This window comes from Portunus trituberculatus, chromosome 42, assembly GCF_017591435.1.
Source record: "Portunus trituberculatus isolate SZX2019 chromosome 42, ASM1759143v1, whole genome shotgun sequence".
Classification (NCBI taxonomy): domain Eukaryota; kingdom Metazoa; phylum Arthropoda; class Malacostraca; order Decapoda; family Portunidae; genus Portunus; species Portunus trituberculatus.
This window is the reverse complement of record NC_059296.1, coordinates 29756369-29776368: the sequence shown is the minus strand read 5'-3', so window position 1 is coordinate 29776368 and position 20000 is coordinate 29756369. Positions and strand designations below refer to the sequence as shown.

General features: G+C 47.2%; 1 protein-coding gene across 3 annotated transcripts in view; it reads left to right on the top strand.

Moving 5' to 3' along the window:
- The window catches only part of LOC123517611 (GATA-binding factor C-like), a 222642-nt gene that overhangs the window by 288 nt on the left and 202354 nt on the right, over positions 1-20000 (top strand). The window contains exons 1-2 of one of the 3 annotated variants that reach the window (XM_045277884.1): positions 768-1653; positions 7275-8243. In XM_045277884.1, the coding sequence (XP_045133819.1) occupies positions 7883-8243 (361 nt within the window). In that variant the 5' untranslated portion in view covers positions 768-1653; positions 7275-7882. Of the gene's footprint in view, positions 1-767; positions 1654-7274; positions 8244-20000 lie in introns of those variants that run through there. The other 2 variants (XM_045277886.1, XM_045277885.1) reach the window with 2 other exon arrangements.

The window sequence follows — 20000 nt, the reverse complement described above, 5'->3', positions numbered from 1 at the left end:
CAAGTACTGGCTGGTTCTTCCCTCACTGGTGGTCCCCCTCCTCCACAGTCTGTGCTGGAATCGTACCCGTGAGATGGCAGCGCCTCCTCCTTAATCCACTTTCCCTTGTCTCTGTGTGCCTCGAGTTTTGCATGACAACAAGTGTTATGGAGGAGGACGAGTTTGATATGAGGCCTGTAACTCATCCATACCTGCAGGCCTTACGAGCCTCTCTCTCTGACTCTCCCTCCCTCTCCTTCTCTCTGCACACATCATAAACCAGTCCCGCGCCAGGATGTCTCAGGTTTATCCCCTAACACATGTACTTTCCCTAAGCTCACCAATTTGCATGTGCACCATTGCAAGCTGAACAGTTTGCGGAGATATAATCGAGGGTCCGAACACCCGCTCCTCTGTGTTTTATCCCTGGGATTGGTTCGCTCGCTTCCTTCATCGAAACACAGCCGGGACTCGATGCAATGTTGCAGGTTATCTATCAAAGCAAGATGAAGCAATGTGAAAATGATGAGCACTACTTTATCAAATTGTTATTTCTAATTGCAGTGTGCTTGTGTCCTTATCGCTCTCATCTGGTCGCAACTCGCCCAGGGATTGGCTGTTTGTGGCGCATGCTCGGTCCACCCCCTGCCGCGCCCGCCAATCACAGATCTTATCACGGGTGGGCGGAGTCGACACACGGGCGGGAGTCTGCTGTGCACGAAAACGAGAATGGGAAACTTACTAAAAAGGATGATATTCAAGAGGCACAATATTGTACTATGACGGCCTGGGGTCAATCCTCGGCCCTCTAGGAAAGGCGACTGCTTGGCCTAACTCAATAATAAATATAAAAAAGATATAAACAAGAAGAGAGATGGCGCTCGGAGCATGGACCCGGCGCGGTGAGCGACACGGCTGGTTCCTTCCCCTGCCACTGGGCGGCGCTGGCGTGGCCTCCATGGGGTGGTGAAGATAGTGTTATCAGAAAGCAGGTTATCTGCAATCTCCACGTTGTGATAACCTCTTCTCTCATTATTACCAAACAAAACAAACACCAGCCAGGCCAGTATGGTGTTCTATGGAGACGGGAGGAGGAGCGGCCAGCGCGCAAGGCTCAGTGTGCGGCGGCCAGCGGAGCCTCGGCGCCTAGACTGAACGCGTTTTTGTCAAAGTGGTTCGGGTCAAAGCACGCCAGGATTTCGTTCCTTCAGCGCGCGTCCCCCAAGTGGAAGTGTGGAAAAGGCAAGTTTACGCGCTAGCGGGGGCAGGTGCTTGTGGCGGGGCTGTACGTCAAGTGGCACCGTCACTACCCTCCCCGTGGTGCCCCTCTCCGCCCCTCCCTCCCTCCTCTCGCTGACCCCCGACCCCATAATGCCAGAGCGCCCCCGTCCGCGCCAAAGGAATGTAACGTCTTTGACAAGTGGCCGCAGAAGCGATACTCCCACGAGAGGCACCCGCGCACGAGCACTCACGAACGCCGCTGCAAAATATTCGTAAAAGCCTCAAGGGCCCTCAGTAAATCAGTACGGGTCAAGCAGTGCCGGACAGTGCCGCCAACTGAACTGTGACAGTGCCGCCTTTACCAACATTAAGTGACCACCACCGGCCCGGGATGGCCCCTCCACCACCACCACCACCACCGCCGCCGCCACCACCAGTTGACAACGCTCTTAGGTAAGCGCGTGTGAGGCCGCCGTGTCCCAGTGTACCTGCATTAAGGGGAGGTGTACCTGTACCGTTTAACATGATACCAGTAATTTGTTCAGTGGGTGAGTGCGTGGCTTCCGGTACTTGGGAAGGAGAACCGCCCGAAGGTTGCCGCCGAGTGTACTGCCGCGCTAAAGCAACTCTAATTACCTGGCTTTACGGCTCCTGTACAGAGTTAGTGTGCGATCACTTGGCAAACTCTATCATTAGCGGGCGTTAGTTCTGCCTCAGCGAGGAACTCCCGCCGCTTACGACTCAAGGATGCGCAGCGTTAATAACTCAATTGTTCAAATAAATCAAGTATAGAGTTATTAGTGACAGTTCAGACTTAACCACGGATAAAATGCCTGAAATTACCCGCTCCTTACGAATAAAAAATACTGTGGAGGCGGAGTGAGGGAGTCGCGGAGGTAAGGGAGCGAAGAGCGTGTGTGTATGTGTGTGTGTGTGTGTGGTGTTGGTGGAGGTGTTGTGACGAGCACGAGGAGGGCACGGATGATCAGGGGGATGGACGGAACACCTGCTGAGGAATCCTGAAGCGCCACATTCCTCAAGTCAGCTGTGAAATGTTTTTGTGTGGCCGCCGCTCGGATCAAGTGGCAGTATTTTCCCTCCCTATACTGCATTAACAATCTACGATGCCAATAATTACTGCAGCCCTTGTTCCTGCTGAGAGCGCGAGATGCTGTCAATGCTATTTACTGCTCTATTTGTCTTAATCCGATTTCAATAAACATTATGATTACAAGGCATATATAAAAGTATTATAAAGGTGAACTAATATATAGTCCTTGTTCTTCCCCCTCGTAAAAAGCAGTCGTCTTCAGAATTGCTTAATATAATTTGTGAACACTTTATTGGATGCACTCAACGCATCTTGCAGCATCTGCTCTTCTTCATCCACCTCCTCCTCCTCCTGCTGCTCCTCCTCCTCCTCCTCCTCCTCCTCCTCCTCCTCCTCCTCCTCCTCCTCCTCCTCCTCCTCCTCCTCTTCTACCTCCTTCTCCTAGATCTTCCTTTATCTCTTCTTCTTCTTGTTTCTTCTATCTCCTGTCCGTCTTTTCTCATCTCTTCCATTTCTTTTCGATTTACATTTATTGATGTCACTCTTTTCAACTTGATTTCTTTTTCTCCATGTTTCCATTTTTCTTCTTTTCTGTTCATTCTTCACCTTTACTGACCCTTTAATATCATCCATTACCTCATTTTTGCCTTTTCCTTAACTTTTTTTTCCCATCTCGTCTCTTCCATTAATCTCACCTTTTCCTGTTTTTTCTTCTTTTATCACGTCTACCTGTATCCTCTTTTTTACCTTTCATTATCTTTACTTATTTATCAAACAACTCTCTTTTTTTTATTTCTATTCTTTTTTTCCTGCATCTCTTATTTTTTTTTCCACCTCTTCCACCTGTGTTATATTCTCTTCACCTCATCATCTTCCACCTCCTCTTTCATCATCCCTTTTTTTCCTATCTCTTCCATACATAACTCTTCCTTTCATCTCCTCTTTCTATTTTCTCTTCATTCTCCTCCCCTTTCTCTTTTCACCTTATGCATCCACTTTCTCCCATCTTCTTCCTTCCATTTCTTCATCCTCCAACTCTTCTTCCATTTCCCGTCAGTCTCACACTTATAGATGCTTTCAATCTGACATCTCCCTTTTCACTGGAGTTCTCACCGCGCCCTGACCAGAGTCGGCAGTACAGGGTCACCAGGTTACGGGTTACGGGTTATTGAGGGCTGAGGTGCGCTGCAAGGGACGGGCGGGGAAGAGCGAGCGTCACCCAGGGTCCCGCGTCCTTCATCCTCATTGCACTCCTCCATCAGCGACTTCTTCTGTACGCCAGCCACATTTTTGCTTCCTCGTTACCACACAGTAATCGTTTGCTTGTGTTTCTCTGATGTTTTTCTATGATGTTTCTCTCTCTCTGTCTGTCTGTCTGTCTGTCTGTCTGTCTCTCTCTCTCTCTCTCTCTCTCTCTCTCTCTCTCTCTCTCTCTTCGTCATTCTCATCACTGTCATTACTATACACTTCGTCATTCACAAACACACACACACACACACACACACACACACACACACACACACACACACACACACACACACACACACACACACAAATACAAGGCCGAGAAATCAGCAATTCTTTCTTTCTCCTCATTGTTCCTCCTCCTCCTCCTCCTCCTCCTCCTCCTCCTCCTCCTCCTCCTCCTCCTCTTTTTCTTCTTCTCCTTTTCTCCTTCTCCTCCTCCTCCTCCTCCTCTTCCTTCTACGTTTTACTGATTCCCTCCCTCCCTGTCTTCCTGCCTCCCTTCCTTCTTTTTTCCACGCCCTCCCTTTGTGTATTTAATCTCTCTCTCTCTCTCTCTCTCTCTCTCTCTCTCTCTCTCTCTCTCTCTCAAGTGTTGCAATAATGATCTGATACTTTCATCACCAGATTCACTTAGCAACACTGCATAGTCAATCATTCCTCCTCCTCTTCTTCTCCTCCTCCTCCTCTTCCTCTCCTCCTCCCTCTTCTCTTCCTCTTTCCTCACCACGTCACCTCTCCATCCTCAGTATCATCCTCCTGAACACCCCTAACCACTCCCGCAGCCGACTCCATTAACCACTCACCGCCTCCCTCACAACACCAACAACACCATCAAGAGAAACATGCTAACGAGGCCGCGATCCCCTCACGGCCTCGCGTCACTACCTCCATTAAGCGAGTACTGGCCTGATGGTGGGAATCTGGCGGGAGACTGTGTTGAGGGGACCAGAGCAGAGCGGGACTCTTTAGAAGATGACTGAGGCTAGTATTCTCAAACACTTCTGTGCTTCACCTACACCTAATTACACGTGTTTTTTAAGGTGTTTTTACCGTTCTAGAGAGAAATTATTGACAAGATTTTATATTATTAACCAGGGAAACAGTCTTTGAAACCGCGCTAATCATCTCTGTGGCCCTGGAAAATAGTCGTGGTGAGAGAGCAAAGAGTTTCTGAATAGTGAGACTTAGCAAGGGTTGGCAAGGAAGGAACTGTGACATGAGAGAATAGGTGTAAGAGAAGGAAAGGTAAGGAGTGAGTGAGTGAGACAAGGTAAGAAAATAAGAAGGTAGGAACTATAAGAAGTTTACAAGGGATAATGAACTGCTTTTAACTAGCTACTGAGTAAAGAGGCTGAAAATAAAGCCGTTCTGGTATGGGAAGACAGGTGTAAAGCATAAAGTGCAGAAAGGTAGGAATGAAAGGGATGAGAAGAACGGCGTACGAGTAGCAGGAGGAATGGAAGGTGATGTAGGATGGATGAAAAGGAATGAGTGTATAGGAGGGTATACATAAGAAGGAAATAAAAGTTAATGGTGTGTATAGAGGAGGAGGAAAGGAAAGCAGGGAAAGAGATAAGTCATAAAGATATAAAAGTAACGAGGAAAGAGAAGAAAGTGAGAGAATGAGGTAGACATGAATGGATATATGGATTAAAGAGAAAAAAATAAATAGTGAAAGACATGACTGGGGACAACAATAATAAGAGAACAAGTGCTCAGGCTGGCAAGAGTGCTAAAATTCATTGAGGAACTTGTGTAATTGACTACTTATTGGACACTACGACATATTTCAATTGGCTCTACGCTGTCACCCACTCTCTCTCATTCTTCATTCTCCAAACCAAAAGCAGTTGTCCTATCTGCCCTTATGGTGATAATAACGCTCTCTACTTTCCACGCCTTTCGTTTCCAGCTGTCCAAACCTTTAACAAGTCACGCAGGGACACTACTAAGGGAAAGGTGAACAGAACCAAGCGTAACTAGAATTAAAACTCACACACGACGAAGAAAAGAAGACGACGTTCAGATACACAATAAAAAAGAACACATAATTAACAAGAACAACTTACACTTCAGCAATAACGTAACAGTCCAATAGCAGTCAGAGAATAAAGGAATAGTGCCAAACTTAACTAGAACTACAGTAAGAAAAAAAAGAAGAGGAACAGAACACATTAAAAAAACACATCACTAATAAAAAGCTGGAAAAAATAACTTACACGATAACAACTCCCAAAGACCAAAGACTCACAATTATAATAGGTAAGGGTCAAAGGTCAAATGGCGTTACCTGAGGGAGAGATAAACTGACTAATAGATTAATAGGAGGAACAACTAACTGGCTGATATTGCTAAACCTGCCAAATTTGATGAGGCAGATGACGGGTGGCCATAAGGAGGCAAGGGAGTGATTCATCGGACCCGCTGAGTTAATGACAGGATGCTTCTGAAGGTAATCATGGAGGGAAGGAGGCGGAGGAGGGACTGGGAGAGGCAAGACGGGGCTAAAGGGGCTAAAGGTCCTTGGGCGGGTAAGAAAAGGGCATAGAAACCTGAGGGCAAAGAGAGACATTGAGGATATTGAGTAAAGATGATAAAGAGTTCTTAAATTAGATAGGAAGAAAGGGAAAACTGGAAACTAAAAGAGAGAGAGAGAAAAAGAAAGACGGATGAGAAAGAAACTTAGGAATCAGAGGACAAAGAGAAAAACATTGAGGATACAAGGAAAAGATAAAAAAAAGTTTTCTTGAATTAGTTAGAAAGAAAGAAGAGTCTCAAATCTAGAAGAAAAAAAAATGAAGGAAAAGAATTATACGATAGACAGAATTATAGTAAAACAGTGACGAACTAGATGCAGAGAACGTCACCCCTTTAACCAGACCAGTTACAGGAGGGGTTGAACTTAAAAGCTTTCGGTTACGTGTCCAGTGCCTTACCACACAGAAAGAGAGAAGGGGATAAGGTGTTAGAGGATCATGTCAGAGAAAGAAAGGGTTGATGGAAAAAGGAAGGAAAAGAAAAAAAAAAAAAGAGGACATGAGTTCAGGAGGAGGAGGAGGAGAAGAGAGGAGGATGACGGATATGAAAGAGAGGCAATGATGTAAGAAAAGAGACGAGGCAAATTACCAGAGAAGCTCCACTATACTCCTCCTTCCCGTCCTTTACGAGTGAGTCAGCCTTTCCGCCGCGCCTCCACGAATACGTAATGTTCTTTCTATTCAAATGTAGACGTCCCAGTGAGGCGCTTATTTGCTTGCCGGTCCCTTGGTGTCTCGTTTCGCCATATAACCTTCACATCTTTCTTACATGTCCTCGACGGCAAGGAGGTGCTAACAAAGACGCTCATCCATACTTCAGAAGCGGTTCGTCCTGCATTCATGCTTTCAGTGTACGTACATTAGCAAAAGGACGCGCCAGTCCCTCCAGGCGCCGCTCAGCACCTGCAGTCCCAGTATTTGCTCCCTTGTTGGCGATGCGCGGGGACATCATGCACGCGCCTCCCTCCCTGCGTCCCCTAGCGATAGGTGATCAACAAACAGCACAAAACGAATAATATTTTCCCAACTTGTGTCCCGTGAATTATTGGTCAACGGCACGTTCGCTTCTTAATAAACCGTTGCCACATTTGATCGTGTATGCTCGTTCCTGCCCCCAGCACTCCCCCGGCAGGTAAGTGGTGGAGTGTTATGTGGGGCGTGTTCAGCATGCGGTGGTGCTAGATAAGCGATAAGACAGCGGGAAGCTGCAATACCTCATCAACATCCGTATCTTTCAGATAACGTTCCAGATAAGACTTAACGGTCACACGCCCATGGAGGGACCTGTGTTGCCCCGCCCCGCCCCGCCGCCACGCCCCCCCTCAGTCGTCGCCTACACGTCCGCACCGCCAGAGGGAAGATATTTAGAGTTCCTCCCCGGGGCAGTGTGAGGCCATAGCTCCTCGCTGGCTTCCTTTCTCATGGCGAGTCGGTTCGCTGCATCACAACGTACGTACTGAAACTTTAGTGGAGTCAAGGCGGTCGCAGAGTGGCCTCCACTTTGGTGCAACTGTATGCCATGTTTTCTGTTGAGTGAAGTTTGTTCTGAGACGGAATATTTGAAAAAAGGAAAACATAATCAACTTAGAAACAGGTGATGAGAAAAAAAAAATCTGTGCAACAAAGAAAACTGAATCACATTCCAAGATGTACTGACAGGAAGTGAACAAAAGAAAAAAATATACATACACCAGAAAGAAGCGTGTGACTCACTGAAAAGTATCACGAGTGAGAAGACTTCAAAATGAGTGTGTGATCTAGTGCACGCGTTCACAGTGGCTTCCTGGTGAGTGAGGCGAAGGCTGGTGTCTGATGGGCTGGTGTTAGCACGCCGCGCCTCACCACCATGGAGGAGGACGGGACTGCCTGGTACGCTGATGGAGCCCCGGGGACTCAGTCTGTACTGCAGGACGGGCCATCAGACATGCACCTAAAGGACGAGACGCCCCTTGAGGGTCCCCTGGACACACACACGCCCATGGACGCGGCGGACTCTAACGCCCTGACAGCGATAAATGTGGAGGCGCATGTCACGAGTGGGCAGCAGGTGGAGGGGCAGCAGGGCGCGCTGCTCCCCCTGGAGGAGGTGGATGGGTTTTTCACTTCGCTAGACTCCAGTGGGCGCGAACACAGACCCCGCTACTACAGTCACGCCCACAACCCCAGCCCTAGCCACGCCCTGCAGCAGTACCCGCACAACGCCCACGGTGAGTACCCTCTTCCCTGGTTGGCTGCCTGAGTGGTGAGTGGTGAGTGTTGGCCGCATGTTGCCTTCGTCCACCTGGGCCACAAATCTTACACACCTGGTCACTTATATCCTGTTTTGGGACGAATCAGATAAAGAACACTCACGTCACCACCAGAAAAAAAGGCGAAGAAACATTCACGGACACGCACACAAATGCACACATTTTTGCTCCACCAAAGCGGGAGTAATAACACAGCTGTCATGTGATCTTATCAGACTTAAGGGGTTTTGCATTTTTCTTGAGAAAGTTTCGCTGAATGGTGCGGCGGCAAACTGCTGTCAGCCGGAATGACACCGAGCCGGGGCGATCATGCGTCTCGTGTGATTAATGTTCAGTTACGTGAGGTGTTTATAGACGCTAAATGTTACTCTTCTCTTCAATTATGTTTAAGTAAAATAGACAGAGAACGAAAAGTTAACTGCCATCACCACAGTTCTGTTTGGATGCTGCTGTCAGTTTCGAGATCGGAAAGAAAAATTACATAACGCTGTATCTTCGTGGACTGGCCAAGCCCACCACCACCACCACCACCACCAAGGAGGCTGCGGCACACACCCACGGAGATGCAGCGCCTTGATAACCGCGGCACAGGGGAAGGTAGGGAGGGGAGGGAGTGCTGGGAAGGGGAAGAAACTGCCGTTAAAGAAACACGCCTGAAAATGTCTAAAAGCTGAGCCGCGGAGCATAAAAATCCCTGCGAAAATGTTGTGAATAAGAGAACTGCAATGAACTGCTGTTAAGTGAAGCAGAGTCCGAGTGTGCGTGTGTGTGTGTGTGTGTGTGTGTGTGTGTGTGTGTGTGTGTGTGTGTGTGTGTGTGTGTGTGTGTGTGTGTGTGTGTGTGTGTGTGTGTGTGTGTGTGTGTGTGTGTGTGTGTGTGTGTGTGTGTGTGTTAATGAGATAATGGTGAGGAAGTGAATAGGGAATTTTGTGGTAATGGCCGAGGTGATGAGTTAATAATGAATAAACGAGGCCATGAATGCCGAGGGGGTTACTCTGTGTTGGGCCGGCCAGGCTAGGTGAGGCGAGGCGAGGCGAGGCGAGGTGGGGCGAGGTGAGGCGGGGCGGGTCGGGGGAGGGAGTAGACAGGGATAGCAGAGGTAGGGGCGGGGAGGAGAGGCGAGGAGAGGAGCAGGAAGGACCGGGGAGGGATGCACGGCCCGGCAGGTGTTCATAAGCCATTACGTCTTATTGAAATAAAAAGATAAGGGATGCTTGTACGAATACGTTATTAGAGCGGATCGTACATGCATGCACCACACACACACACACACACACACACACACACACACACACACACACACACACACACACACACACACACACACACACACACACACCTCTACTGTCAAGGATTTTGCCTCAACACTGCGTCCTCTGATCTAAGACCGCCACTCGTAGACCTGATGTCATATTGCAGATTCCCTTATTATGTTCTCATGTCTTAACCCCCTTCAGTACTGGGACGCATTTTTACTTTGAGTTTTGGTGTGATTTGACGATTTTATTTATATTAGGAAGGGTCTATTGTTGTCAGAAGATTAGTGGCCAGAGTCTTCACTATTGTAATCTCCACAAAAGTTTCTGAAGCTGTATAAAATCAGCAAACAGTAAGCAGAATGAAAATGAAAACATGTCGGGGTACTGAAGGGATTAAGCTTTATAAGGTGAAAGGCAGAGAGTAGACAGACACACATGCAAGCAGAAAAATAGACTGATAGATGGATAGACAGACAAGCAACCAGCTAGAAGGATAAGCAACAATACAGACAAACAGGCTGACAAATGAACAGCTATATAGAAACAGAGGCATTGAAACAGACAAAGACAAAGAAACAAAGGCAGACGATGAGAGAGAAAAAGAAAGAAAGAAAAACAGAGACTAATAAATAAAGACGTTCACACACACACACACACACACACACACACACACACACACACACACACACACACACACACACAAACACACACACGCATCTATCATCATTTCTTTCTCTTCCCAGAACTTACTTTGTCACTCGCTTCTTCCGACACTACCTCTCAGAACCTTCCACCCTCCTACTCACCCACCCACCCACCCACCCACTCACCCAGTCACCCTGTCAGCTAACCAGACGCCCGGCCAGGTAGGTAGTCGTAGTAATAGTAACACGTAGTTCACAGGTACGTGTTAGACAAGGTAGAGCGCCGCCCTTCCCCTCTCCCTATAGCTTACTCCACAACACTCGTAGAATAGCATTTGTTGGAGTCTCTTGTGTTGAAGTACATTTTTTTTCTCTCCGTCTCAATGGGTGTCTTTTGTAACGAGTTGGGAGGAGAGGTGATAGAGATGGCAGGGTAGTGTTGATGGTTGTGGTGGTGGTGGTGGTGGTGGTGGTGTGGGTGGTGGATTTATTGGTGTTTTTCTCTTCTTTGTTGCAATTGGTGTTGAAGGTGTTGCTGTCTTTCGTTGTTGTTAATGATTATAGTGGTAGTGGTGGTGGTGGTGGTGGTTGTAAAAGGCTTGCATATACACCTATTACTAATGCTGTTTTTTGTCGGTCTTGCAACCTTCTTATTGTTGTTAATGGTGGCAGTAGTGTTAGTGGTAGGGGTGGCGGTGATGGTGGTGGTAGTGATGGAAAAAAAAAAAAAGTTTACAATACTTTTGCTATTGCGAGATGGAGGATAAATAGACGAGGGAAAGAAAGAGAGGAAGATTGTCGAGGGTACCTTCTATGTAATGCAAGAAAAAAATGACTGAATGATTGGATAACTAGTAATTTAACGAACTAGCTTACTAAATGACTGACAGTGACTGAATAAACCAGACTAACTAAACCACACACACACACACACACACACACACACACACACACAGATGCAACACTTGAAGAAAGAAGCAATATAGATGAATCAAACACGATAAAGGACATGAAGCGACCATCTGGACCCACACAAGGGAGTCGCTGTGTGTAAAGACTGGAATGTGTCTAGTCTGAGAGCTGCGTGACACTGGACGAGGCGGGAGGTGCAGCGTGTGGGCGGCAGACAGTATGCAGGAATGAGGCGACAAGTGGCACGTTGAGAATAAGAGATGCAAGGTGAGAGAAGACAAATACCAGAGTGTTCTTAATGGTGTTTGTCACGATCGCCGGGGAGTCTTTAGTGACGCGTGACATTGTGAGAACAGGGAATAGAAGGAATGTTTCAGTTGAGTTTAGGAGCGATACATGTAAAGGCAAACTGTGATGACATGTTTCCATCACTCCGTCAGTTTGTGAATGTTAGTGATGTAATAGAGAAGTGATGAATGTTAATTATGAAGTGAAATTATAGGGAAAGTCTTTAAATTGTTTGAAATATTTAGAAGAGAACTTAAATGATAGAAATGCATAGAAAAAATAAAATGTCTTCTGTATCTTCAGGTTTACAAAATTATTAAATTATCTCTTTTTCACGTACATAAATTAAAAACTAGAAATAAATTGATAATGAAAAGATAAATAAACATATAAACAAACACCAAGGTCGAATAATGAGATAATAAAGCAAGATGGAAAGGAGGAAAGAAGTGAAAAAACATATTTCATTCCCCATATCAATAAAAAGAGAAAAAGAAAAAGAATAGACAAATATAACACAACTAACCCCCAACTCTCCCCACAAAAAAAAAACACCTCTCTCTCTCTCTCTCTCTCTCTCTCTCTCTCTCTCTCTCTCTCTCTCTCTCTCTCTCTCTCTCTCTCTCACTCTCCTCTCACCCTCTCCCTCTCCCTCTCCTCTCTCTCTCTCTCTCTCTCTCTCTCTCTCTCTCTCTCTCTCTCTCACCCAACCAAACAACAATCACGTGAGTCTCAGATATTACGCCGCTAGGTCACCGGAGACTCGTATAGCAGGTCACGTCAGATATGTCCTGCTCGTCTGTCACCTTCAGTGTTACTTCGGAGGGACAACAAAGGGATCCAGGGGATATCAGAGAGTATCAAGCCAACAATGACACTTCGGCCTACCTCACTGCACCCCGCCTCGTCTCCCCTCGCCTAGCACACCGTTCAGGGGATATCGAGGCTGTCAAGAAGAGGGCGGTCGGTCACTGGCTCAGGTTACGTGTTCTATCTAAGCATGGGAAGGGAAGAGGGTTGAAGAGGTGTGCTGTTTTGATGTTGATAATTTGTTTTTGTAAGGTTTGTATTCCTAAACGGTTTCCTGAGCTGTTTTCAGAGACATGGGGAAGGAATGGAGGTATGGAAGGTGTGTTACTTAGGTGTTAAGAATTCGTTGTTTTTAATAAGGCTTTATTTCTTAGACAAAGGTGATTTGTACGTAGGGAAGGTTTGTTTTTTAGATGTTTAGAATTCGCTGTTTTAATTATGGCTTTTGTTTTTTAGACATAGATGATTTGGAAGTTTTCCGATGTTTTTGAATCTATATGTCAGGTTGTGTAAGTATACTCAGCAGATTATATGTCTTAAGAAGGAGAGAAAACCTAAACACAGAACATAACGAAAGTGAGTGCATTATGTTAACTGACTTCTGACCACCACTGAACATCTCTGCGATATTCAATACTGGAACGTATTTTAGCTTGAGTCTTGGGTATGATTACGATTTTGTTGACATTAGGAAGAGTCTAGAGAGGTCAGATAATTAATGGCCACAGTCTTTACTTTTTAATCCCTACACGAGTTTCTGAAGCTGTATAAAATCACCAAATAGTAACCGCAATGAATAGGAAAACACGTCATGGTTTTGAAGGGGTTAAGTTAGAGAAATCAAGCTTATATATAATAATGTATGGACATCACACATATCTCTCTTAATTTCCTTTATCTCACAGTTTTCTCTTTACTCTATAAGTCTTTCCTTTCAGTTTACAGGTGTGGAGTAGATGTGGAAATGGTTGAGGTGCATGTGTGGAGAGTTAAACAGTCCATGGAGGGATGCAAATGTTCGGTGTTTGGAAATGTAATGTGGATATGGGAAGGTGTGTGGGATGTGGAGTGATGCAGGTGTGGAGATACAAGTGTTGGTGTGAGCAGAATGGGTGTGTAAAAGTGAACATGTGTGCAGATATAATAAAGCCTAACACTGTACATCGATTCCATTATTCATTTATCTCTACCAACTTACCTATATCACTTTATCTCCCTACTCACTTATTTGTCTATTAGTAAGAAACAAAATGAGAGGACAGTCACTGACCAACACATTTAAATAGGCGGAGAGGCTCGAATTTATGCGGGAATTCTGCAATTACAATACACAATAAACACTCGGCGTGAAGCAAGGACGAAGCGAGACGAGGGAAGGCGAGGCGAGGCGAGGAGAGGCAATGCAAGGCGAGGCGAGGCGGCGCTGGCCACTTAAGCCTTACCTCAGAAATTACCGACACCCCAACACTTAAGCACACCGATCCCTTTCTTTCTCCGTGCTGCGGAAATCTATTTTCTTAAACCCCCTGCGTTCTCTAATAAAGTTAATACTCCTACTTACTTCAAATTTACCCTCCCTCTTTACCTCGATCCTCTCCTTCGTTTAGACTCCACACCGTTTATTCTTTCCTTGCCACACCTCTGTTCTTTCGCTTCACCCTCCTCCTCCTCCTCCACCATCCTAAATATTTCTCTACCTTTCTCGCCTTCCGTGCTTTCCCCCAGTTCCCTCGCACATGGCTCGTCCCTCCTCCTCCTCAGGCCGACAAAAACCCGATACCCAGGATAACAAGGTGATACTGATAAAGTCTCGGTCGTGGGGGGAACGGGCCGCGCTGGACCTCACCTGGACCAGTTCTGGGGCCAAGAGTCGGGGGATAAGGGAGAGGACTTCGTGAGCTGGCGGGACGCTGGTGGGGGTGACGCTCCGCCCTGGGTACTGACGGCTGCCGGGGTGAGGGCGTGCACACGGCGTCACATACCTGGGGTAAAGATGCGGTGGTGAAAGGATGGACGCATGGTGTTATGGGACAGGTGTGTTGTGGGTTCAGCTGGTGATGTTTTACTATTTAATTGTTGGGATTTCAAGATAGGTAAAATGGTGTAGTGCAAATTTAGACTAGGATGTTGAACCACTACTAACAAAAGAGAGTGACCGTTAATTATTTTTTTTCTATTTTCTTCATTGATTGCATTTGTATTTCACTTATTATGAAATGCCTAGATTCGGTCAAGGGAAAGAACACGTCCCATTGCATCATTGTCCATCAGAGGGTTAAGATGTCCAGACACTTCAATCCTTAATACCTTCTTATATGGGGGAAAAGAAAACACAAGTGGACGAGGCGCGATGGAACAAGAGTAAAGTTTGACTGTTGTGTTCCCAGCTGGTGATGCTTCATGACCGCGCTGGATTTTAAAACATTAATACGAGGAACAATTCAAACCTTAACATCTTCATATCTAAATAAAAAAAAAATGAGAGTTGAACAGGTGAACAAGGAGCTGGAACAAGTGTAAGGCATGTTGTCTGTGTTCCCAGCCGGGGCAGTTCAAGAGGATGTTACATTTCAGAACATTTATAAGTGATTCATACTTTCTAAACGTCTAGACACATTAGGAGAAAAAATGCAAAATGAACGAGGGACTAAAGAAAAGGTTTGCGTTCCCAGCCGGTGTTGTTTAGGAGAGTGTTACATTTCAAAAACAATGATGAGTGAAACAATTACTGCATTTAGATGATATCAGCGACGCTCAAGATTAGCTACTCGTAAAAAAGTCAAACAAGTCATTTAGGTAAGTTAAGTGAAGCACACCTTACAGCATTATTAATAACACTCATTTTCTCGATGTGAAAAGTAACCGTTTGATAAAGCACGTTGTTGTTTTCTGCCATGCCTCAGATTAATCTTTGAATTTATACTCTTCGTTTGGCAATAAAAGAGAATACATGGGTGATTTTGGGCCAATTGTAACCCAGCTAGTCTCGCATCGCGGCCACACACTTGCTCAGCCTCCCCTTACTCGCCTCAAGCCTGCCTCCCTGCTTGCCTGATTGCTTACCACCCTGCCTGTCTGCTTGCCTGCCTGCCTGCCTCCCTGCTTGCTTGTTTCCCTCCTTATCTGCCTGCCTGTCTCCCTCTTTTCCTGCCTGTTTGCCTCCTTGTTTGCCTGCCTGCCTGTCTCCCTGCCTCCTTGCTTGCTTGCCTACTTGCCTCCCTGCCGCCCTGTCGCCCTGCCTCCCTGCTTGACTGCCTGCCTGCCTCCTTGCCTGCCCGCACCCCTAACTCAAAAATTTCACTCGCCTGCCTCTTTCTCTTTCTCCGTTCACTTCCCTGTCTTTCTTTCTTGCTCCCGCCTCACCTCCACCACCTCCACCATCTCACCTCCACCACCTCCACTACCTCCACCACCCTCACGACACACAGCTCTCCCCTCTCTCTTTCTCTCTCACTCTCTGTCTCCTTTCTCCCCCGCCCCGATCGCCCCCGCCCCGCCCCGCCACACAAACACTCCCCACCTGAGGGATAATTACACGTGATGCCCCGCCTCGAACAAGCATAATTTCATGGCTAATAATTTCTGCGTCCGGACTGGAAACAAGCATATTTTCCAGCCAATAATTTCGGCGTCCGGCGCGTTACGGAGTTGAAAATTGTTATTATCACCTGCGCATCTTGAGGCGCGCAGCAAATCCAGGCGGAGGAGATGACACACGCTGGCCCGATGTTGGCTGATACTCGCTATTTACCTTCTGATTTACGGCTGACGGGCTGGTTAGCGCCGTTATTTACGTGTGACGTGTTATTTACTGCAATTACGGTCGGCCCTCCGCTTATCCGCACGCTAATTCGGATAATGGCGAGGTCATTGTGGTTATACGGATCAGGATGAGGTGTTATTGTAGGCGCGTTGGTCCGGAAAGGTTCAGGGACGAGGGATCCCCAGCGAGGAAGATGTCCCGACCGACGGAGGGATTGGAGACTGGCGTGGGTTCGAGTAAGCGGGGCCCGGCTCGGTATTTATCACACGGCGGCCCCCACCTGCGATAACTTGCCATATCGTTTATCACATTAACGGCAGAGAACAGCATAATAACCGGCTCTCAAAGTGGCCGGAGCTTTGCCAGCCGGGTATTACGCATCCTTTAACACCTTATGGGCCCCGTACCATTGACAAGAGGCTCGTCGGAGGCAACCCATCACGTGGCCACGAACACGGTAATGGAGGTCTGGCCGCCCCTTTTCCTGCACCGAGACTCGCGCGATCCAAAATTTACAGCGGGTGTGCGTGGGGAATAGCTAAAGCTCGCCGGTGCTTTCCTGTAGAGCTGCTGCGTGGCGTCCTCCCGTGCAGGGGTGGCGAACTGAGGCGCCACAAAGAGTGCGATCGTTTTCAAGGCTTTTGCATGCATTCCACTACATGCACCACTTCGCCTCGCCTCGCCGCGCCTCGCCTCGTCTTGTCTTCCAGGCCTAATGCATTGTGTGCTTCGTGTTGACTCTCATGCCGGCGAGTGAAGAGGCTTCGTTTCTCACTTAGAGAGTCAGCTCGGGGATATAACTGGAGGCTTTACTGTTATGTTGGTGTTGTGTTGTGATGATGGTACATGCTGAGGTGGTGGGAAGGGGTCTTTAATATCCATAAGTACGGAAACTTCACATTGACAGGATATTAGTAAAAACAGTTAACGACTAGAGTTAGAGAGAGAATTGCACCTTGAGTAAATGTTCCATGGATTTGTGAGCGACAATCACTTTCAGTTAATATATCTTAAAGTTTGAGAGAGAAAGAGAAATACGCCTGTAACAAATGTGTCTTGAGGTTTTAGAGACAAAGATGTCCTTCAGTTAGTATATCTTAAAGTTTGAAAGTGGTATGTATTAGAGCAAATGAAAGAAAAAGAAATACTAGATAAAGGTAAACATCACAGACACACACACACACACACACACACACACACACACACACACACACACACACACACACACACACACACACACACCACCACCACCACCCATATAAAGACCCTCCTCCATACAGCAAACATTGTGGTGCCCCTCAGTCCACCACTTAGCTCTTCCCTATATAACTCGCGCCACCTCGCCATTACACTCCTGCATAATATATATAATACTCTTGATGGACACTCATCTGACCATCTCGACTCTCACTATAGTGTACAGCTTCATTATATCCTTCCTTATACGAAGACCCATTCATCCCTGCCGCCTCGCATCCCACCTGTATCCAATGTTGTATGCTATGCTCACAGAATATAACACACTGGTGAGTATTATCATCATTATTTCCCCCTTCCCTTATGGTGCACGCGCCACCTCCATCACCCTGCACATGTTACGCGCAGCCTCTCCTTGTCCTGCTCCACAACCACCACCACCACCACCTCTACCCCGCCACCACATGTTAGCCTTGAAACACTTAGCATGCTATCTCAGCAAGCCCCTCAAAACACCTGTTTTCAAATGGTGTAGTCATATACTCGCCTTTCCGTCACCACCCAAGCCAACTATCTCGGGTTTATTTTGCATAATACGCATCCATGTCATCGTGTGGTATTTATGCTTTACTTTGCAAGCGCTGCCTGAGCAAAGGACTTGTAATAACTGGCTCGTCTAAAATTATAGCACATGGTTACCCAAGGCTGATAAATACTAGTGCGCCAATGTTGCGCCTCGCTGTACTTTTCTCTACACTTACTCAACAGTAATTTTTTTTCCATAGTGAAAATAATGCAGCCGTTCCTCCTCACTTCCCGCCCACTTTTCCTCGTGCCCCTGCAGGCGAGGGACCCAGGCTGCCATCACGCCCCGGCCAAGCCTCCACGCGCAGTCCCGCAACACACTGGACGCTAGCCGGCGCGGGGCACCCGTGCAAGCCTCGGCAGACAGTGTGTAGTGAGAGAGGCAGGATTCTGTCGTGTCCTACAAAACGGAAATGATAATAAGGGCGAAGTAAAAAAACACATTCGAATGTCAATTGCCTCTGTGTGCAGGTGGAGGGACGCTGCTTCCATTTGGAGTTCGCGCCAGGCTGGTGCATCTTAAAGTATCATTAATACTTGTATATTGGCTGCCTGTGCAAACTGCCACCGCTGGAGATAACGTCGCCGTGTTCAGTGGAGTTAAGGAGCAAGGCTGAGGGAACGGCGGAGTCCAGCACACACGCGGGAGGACACACAATGTGGACAAACTAAGGCCAAAGTGACGTTCTTCTAATTAAGTCATCTGATGGATCTGTCTCTTCACCTCACCGTCGTCATGGCTCCTCCCGCCGCTGAGGACTTGTGGCTTCGTAAGCCAACAAGAAAGCTCACATATCATCAGCCTCTAAAGACCAATGCCTCTGATCGGCGGCAGGGCAAACCCGCCCTTCCCCATGGGGCCACAGGGCATAGTGCAGGGACGCGGGGCGGGGCGGTGATGCACCTGTCACCCGGTGAGGTGACTTGCATCAGATCATTATCTCCGGCGATGGTGATCTCTATCTCCCGCTAGTGATCGCTATCTCTCGGGGTGATCGCTATCTCAGGAGATAATCAGATGCGGAGTCAAATGGTTAATTGCACGAGTTGACAGATTTAGGTTACTATTATCAGCCTGAGTGACGTGGGCGCAGTGGCAGGGCGCGGGAAGCCAGCAAACCGGGTGGGCAAGCCTCCCACAGCCCCGGCCAGAGTCTGCTTCTTATTCAGGACTTGTGTAGGAGATGAATGTAATATTACAATGACCTTAAGAGTCATGAGAGGTGTCTCCTAAACAGGTTACCGACGGGGACACAGAGCGGGGATGGCCCAACATGGCCCCAGCACTGGGTGTGCTGCGGTGCCGGGATAGCATAGCGATGACGACATAGGAGGACTTAACAAAACACCCGTGTAGCAAAATTATGAACCTCCCACAAACACTAACCTTTGAGAAGCATTATGTGCTTTACCTTGGGGGACTTATTTTTTCACCTTTCGTTTAAGGAATGAATGCCTTTACACCACTGCTTGCAACATGTCTTATTTACCGGGGAAGTAATTATTTTCATTATGATAATAAACCTATGTCCAAGTCAGTCAAGAAAAGCAACTTCGTAGGATGGTGTTCTGATAAGTTTGGAAGATTTATTCTTTCTTATTATAGAGGAACAATTTTGAAGTTTACCAGTATACTTTCAAAATTGTTATAGATCAACAACAAAAAAATGGAAGTTATTCCATTAGGTGCCGCAACAGCTTAGGTCATATGGCACCGCTAGGGTTAACAGGAGAACGCTTCATCTCCCAGCGGGCAACCAGGCCTGGCAAGGATTCGAACCCGCGCCGCCTAGACCGGAGGCCAGAACACGAGCCTCATTAACCAACTACGCCACCCAGCTCACTATGAGCTGGGTGGGTGGAAGAAAGAGAAAAATACAACTCCTGAGATCCTGTTTGGTAATTTTGTGGTTTTGGAAAACATTCCGAAGAAGGCAACACATCGATGAAGAATACGAGCTGTGGTGTTCCAAGAATCATTGAAGTCTCTCTCTCTCTCTCTCTTTTGTTTTACTTCCTTAAGTGTGGATAAACACGTGCCACTGTCGCCAGCAGGACGTTAAAGTCTTTGTCTTGATACATTTACATAAGTTAACAAAACAAATATAACCCCCATGACACAGAGGGGGGCGGGAAAACGTGTCAGGCCTTCACCAATACACCCCAGGAAGGCGCCTCGCATCCTTCAAGCCACACCGCACCCTGCCTCTCTCACCCTCACCGCCAACTCCCTCTCACACACTCCCTCTCCCCCTTA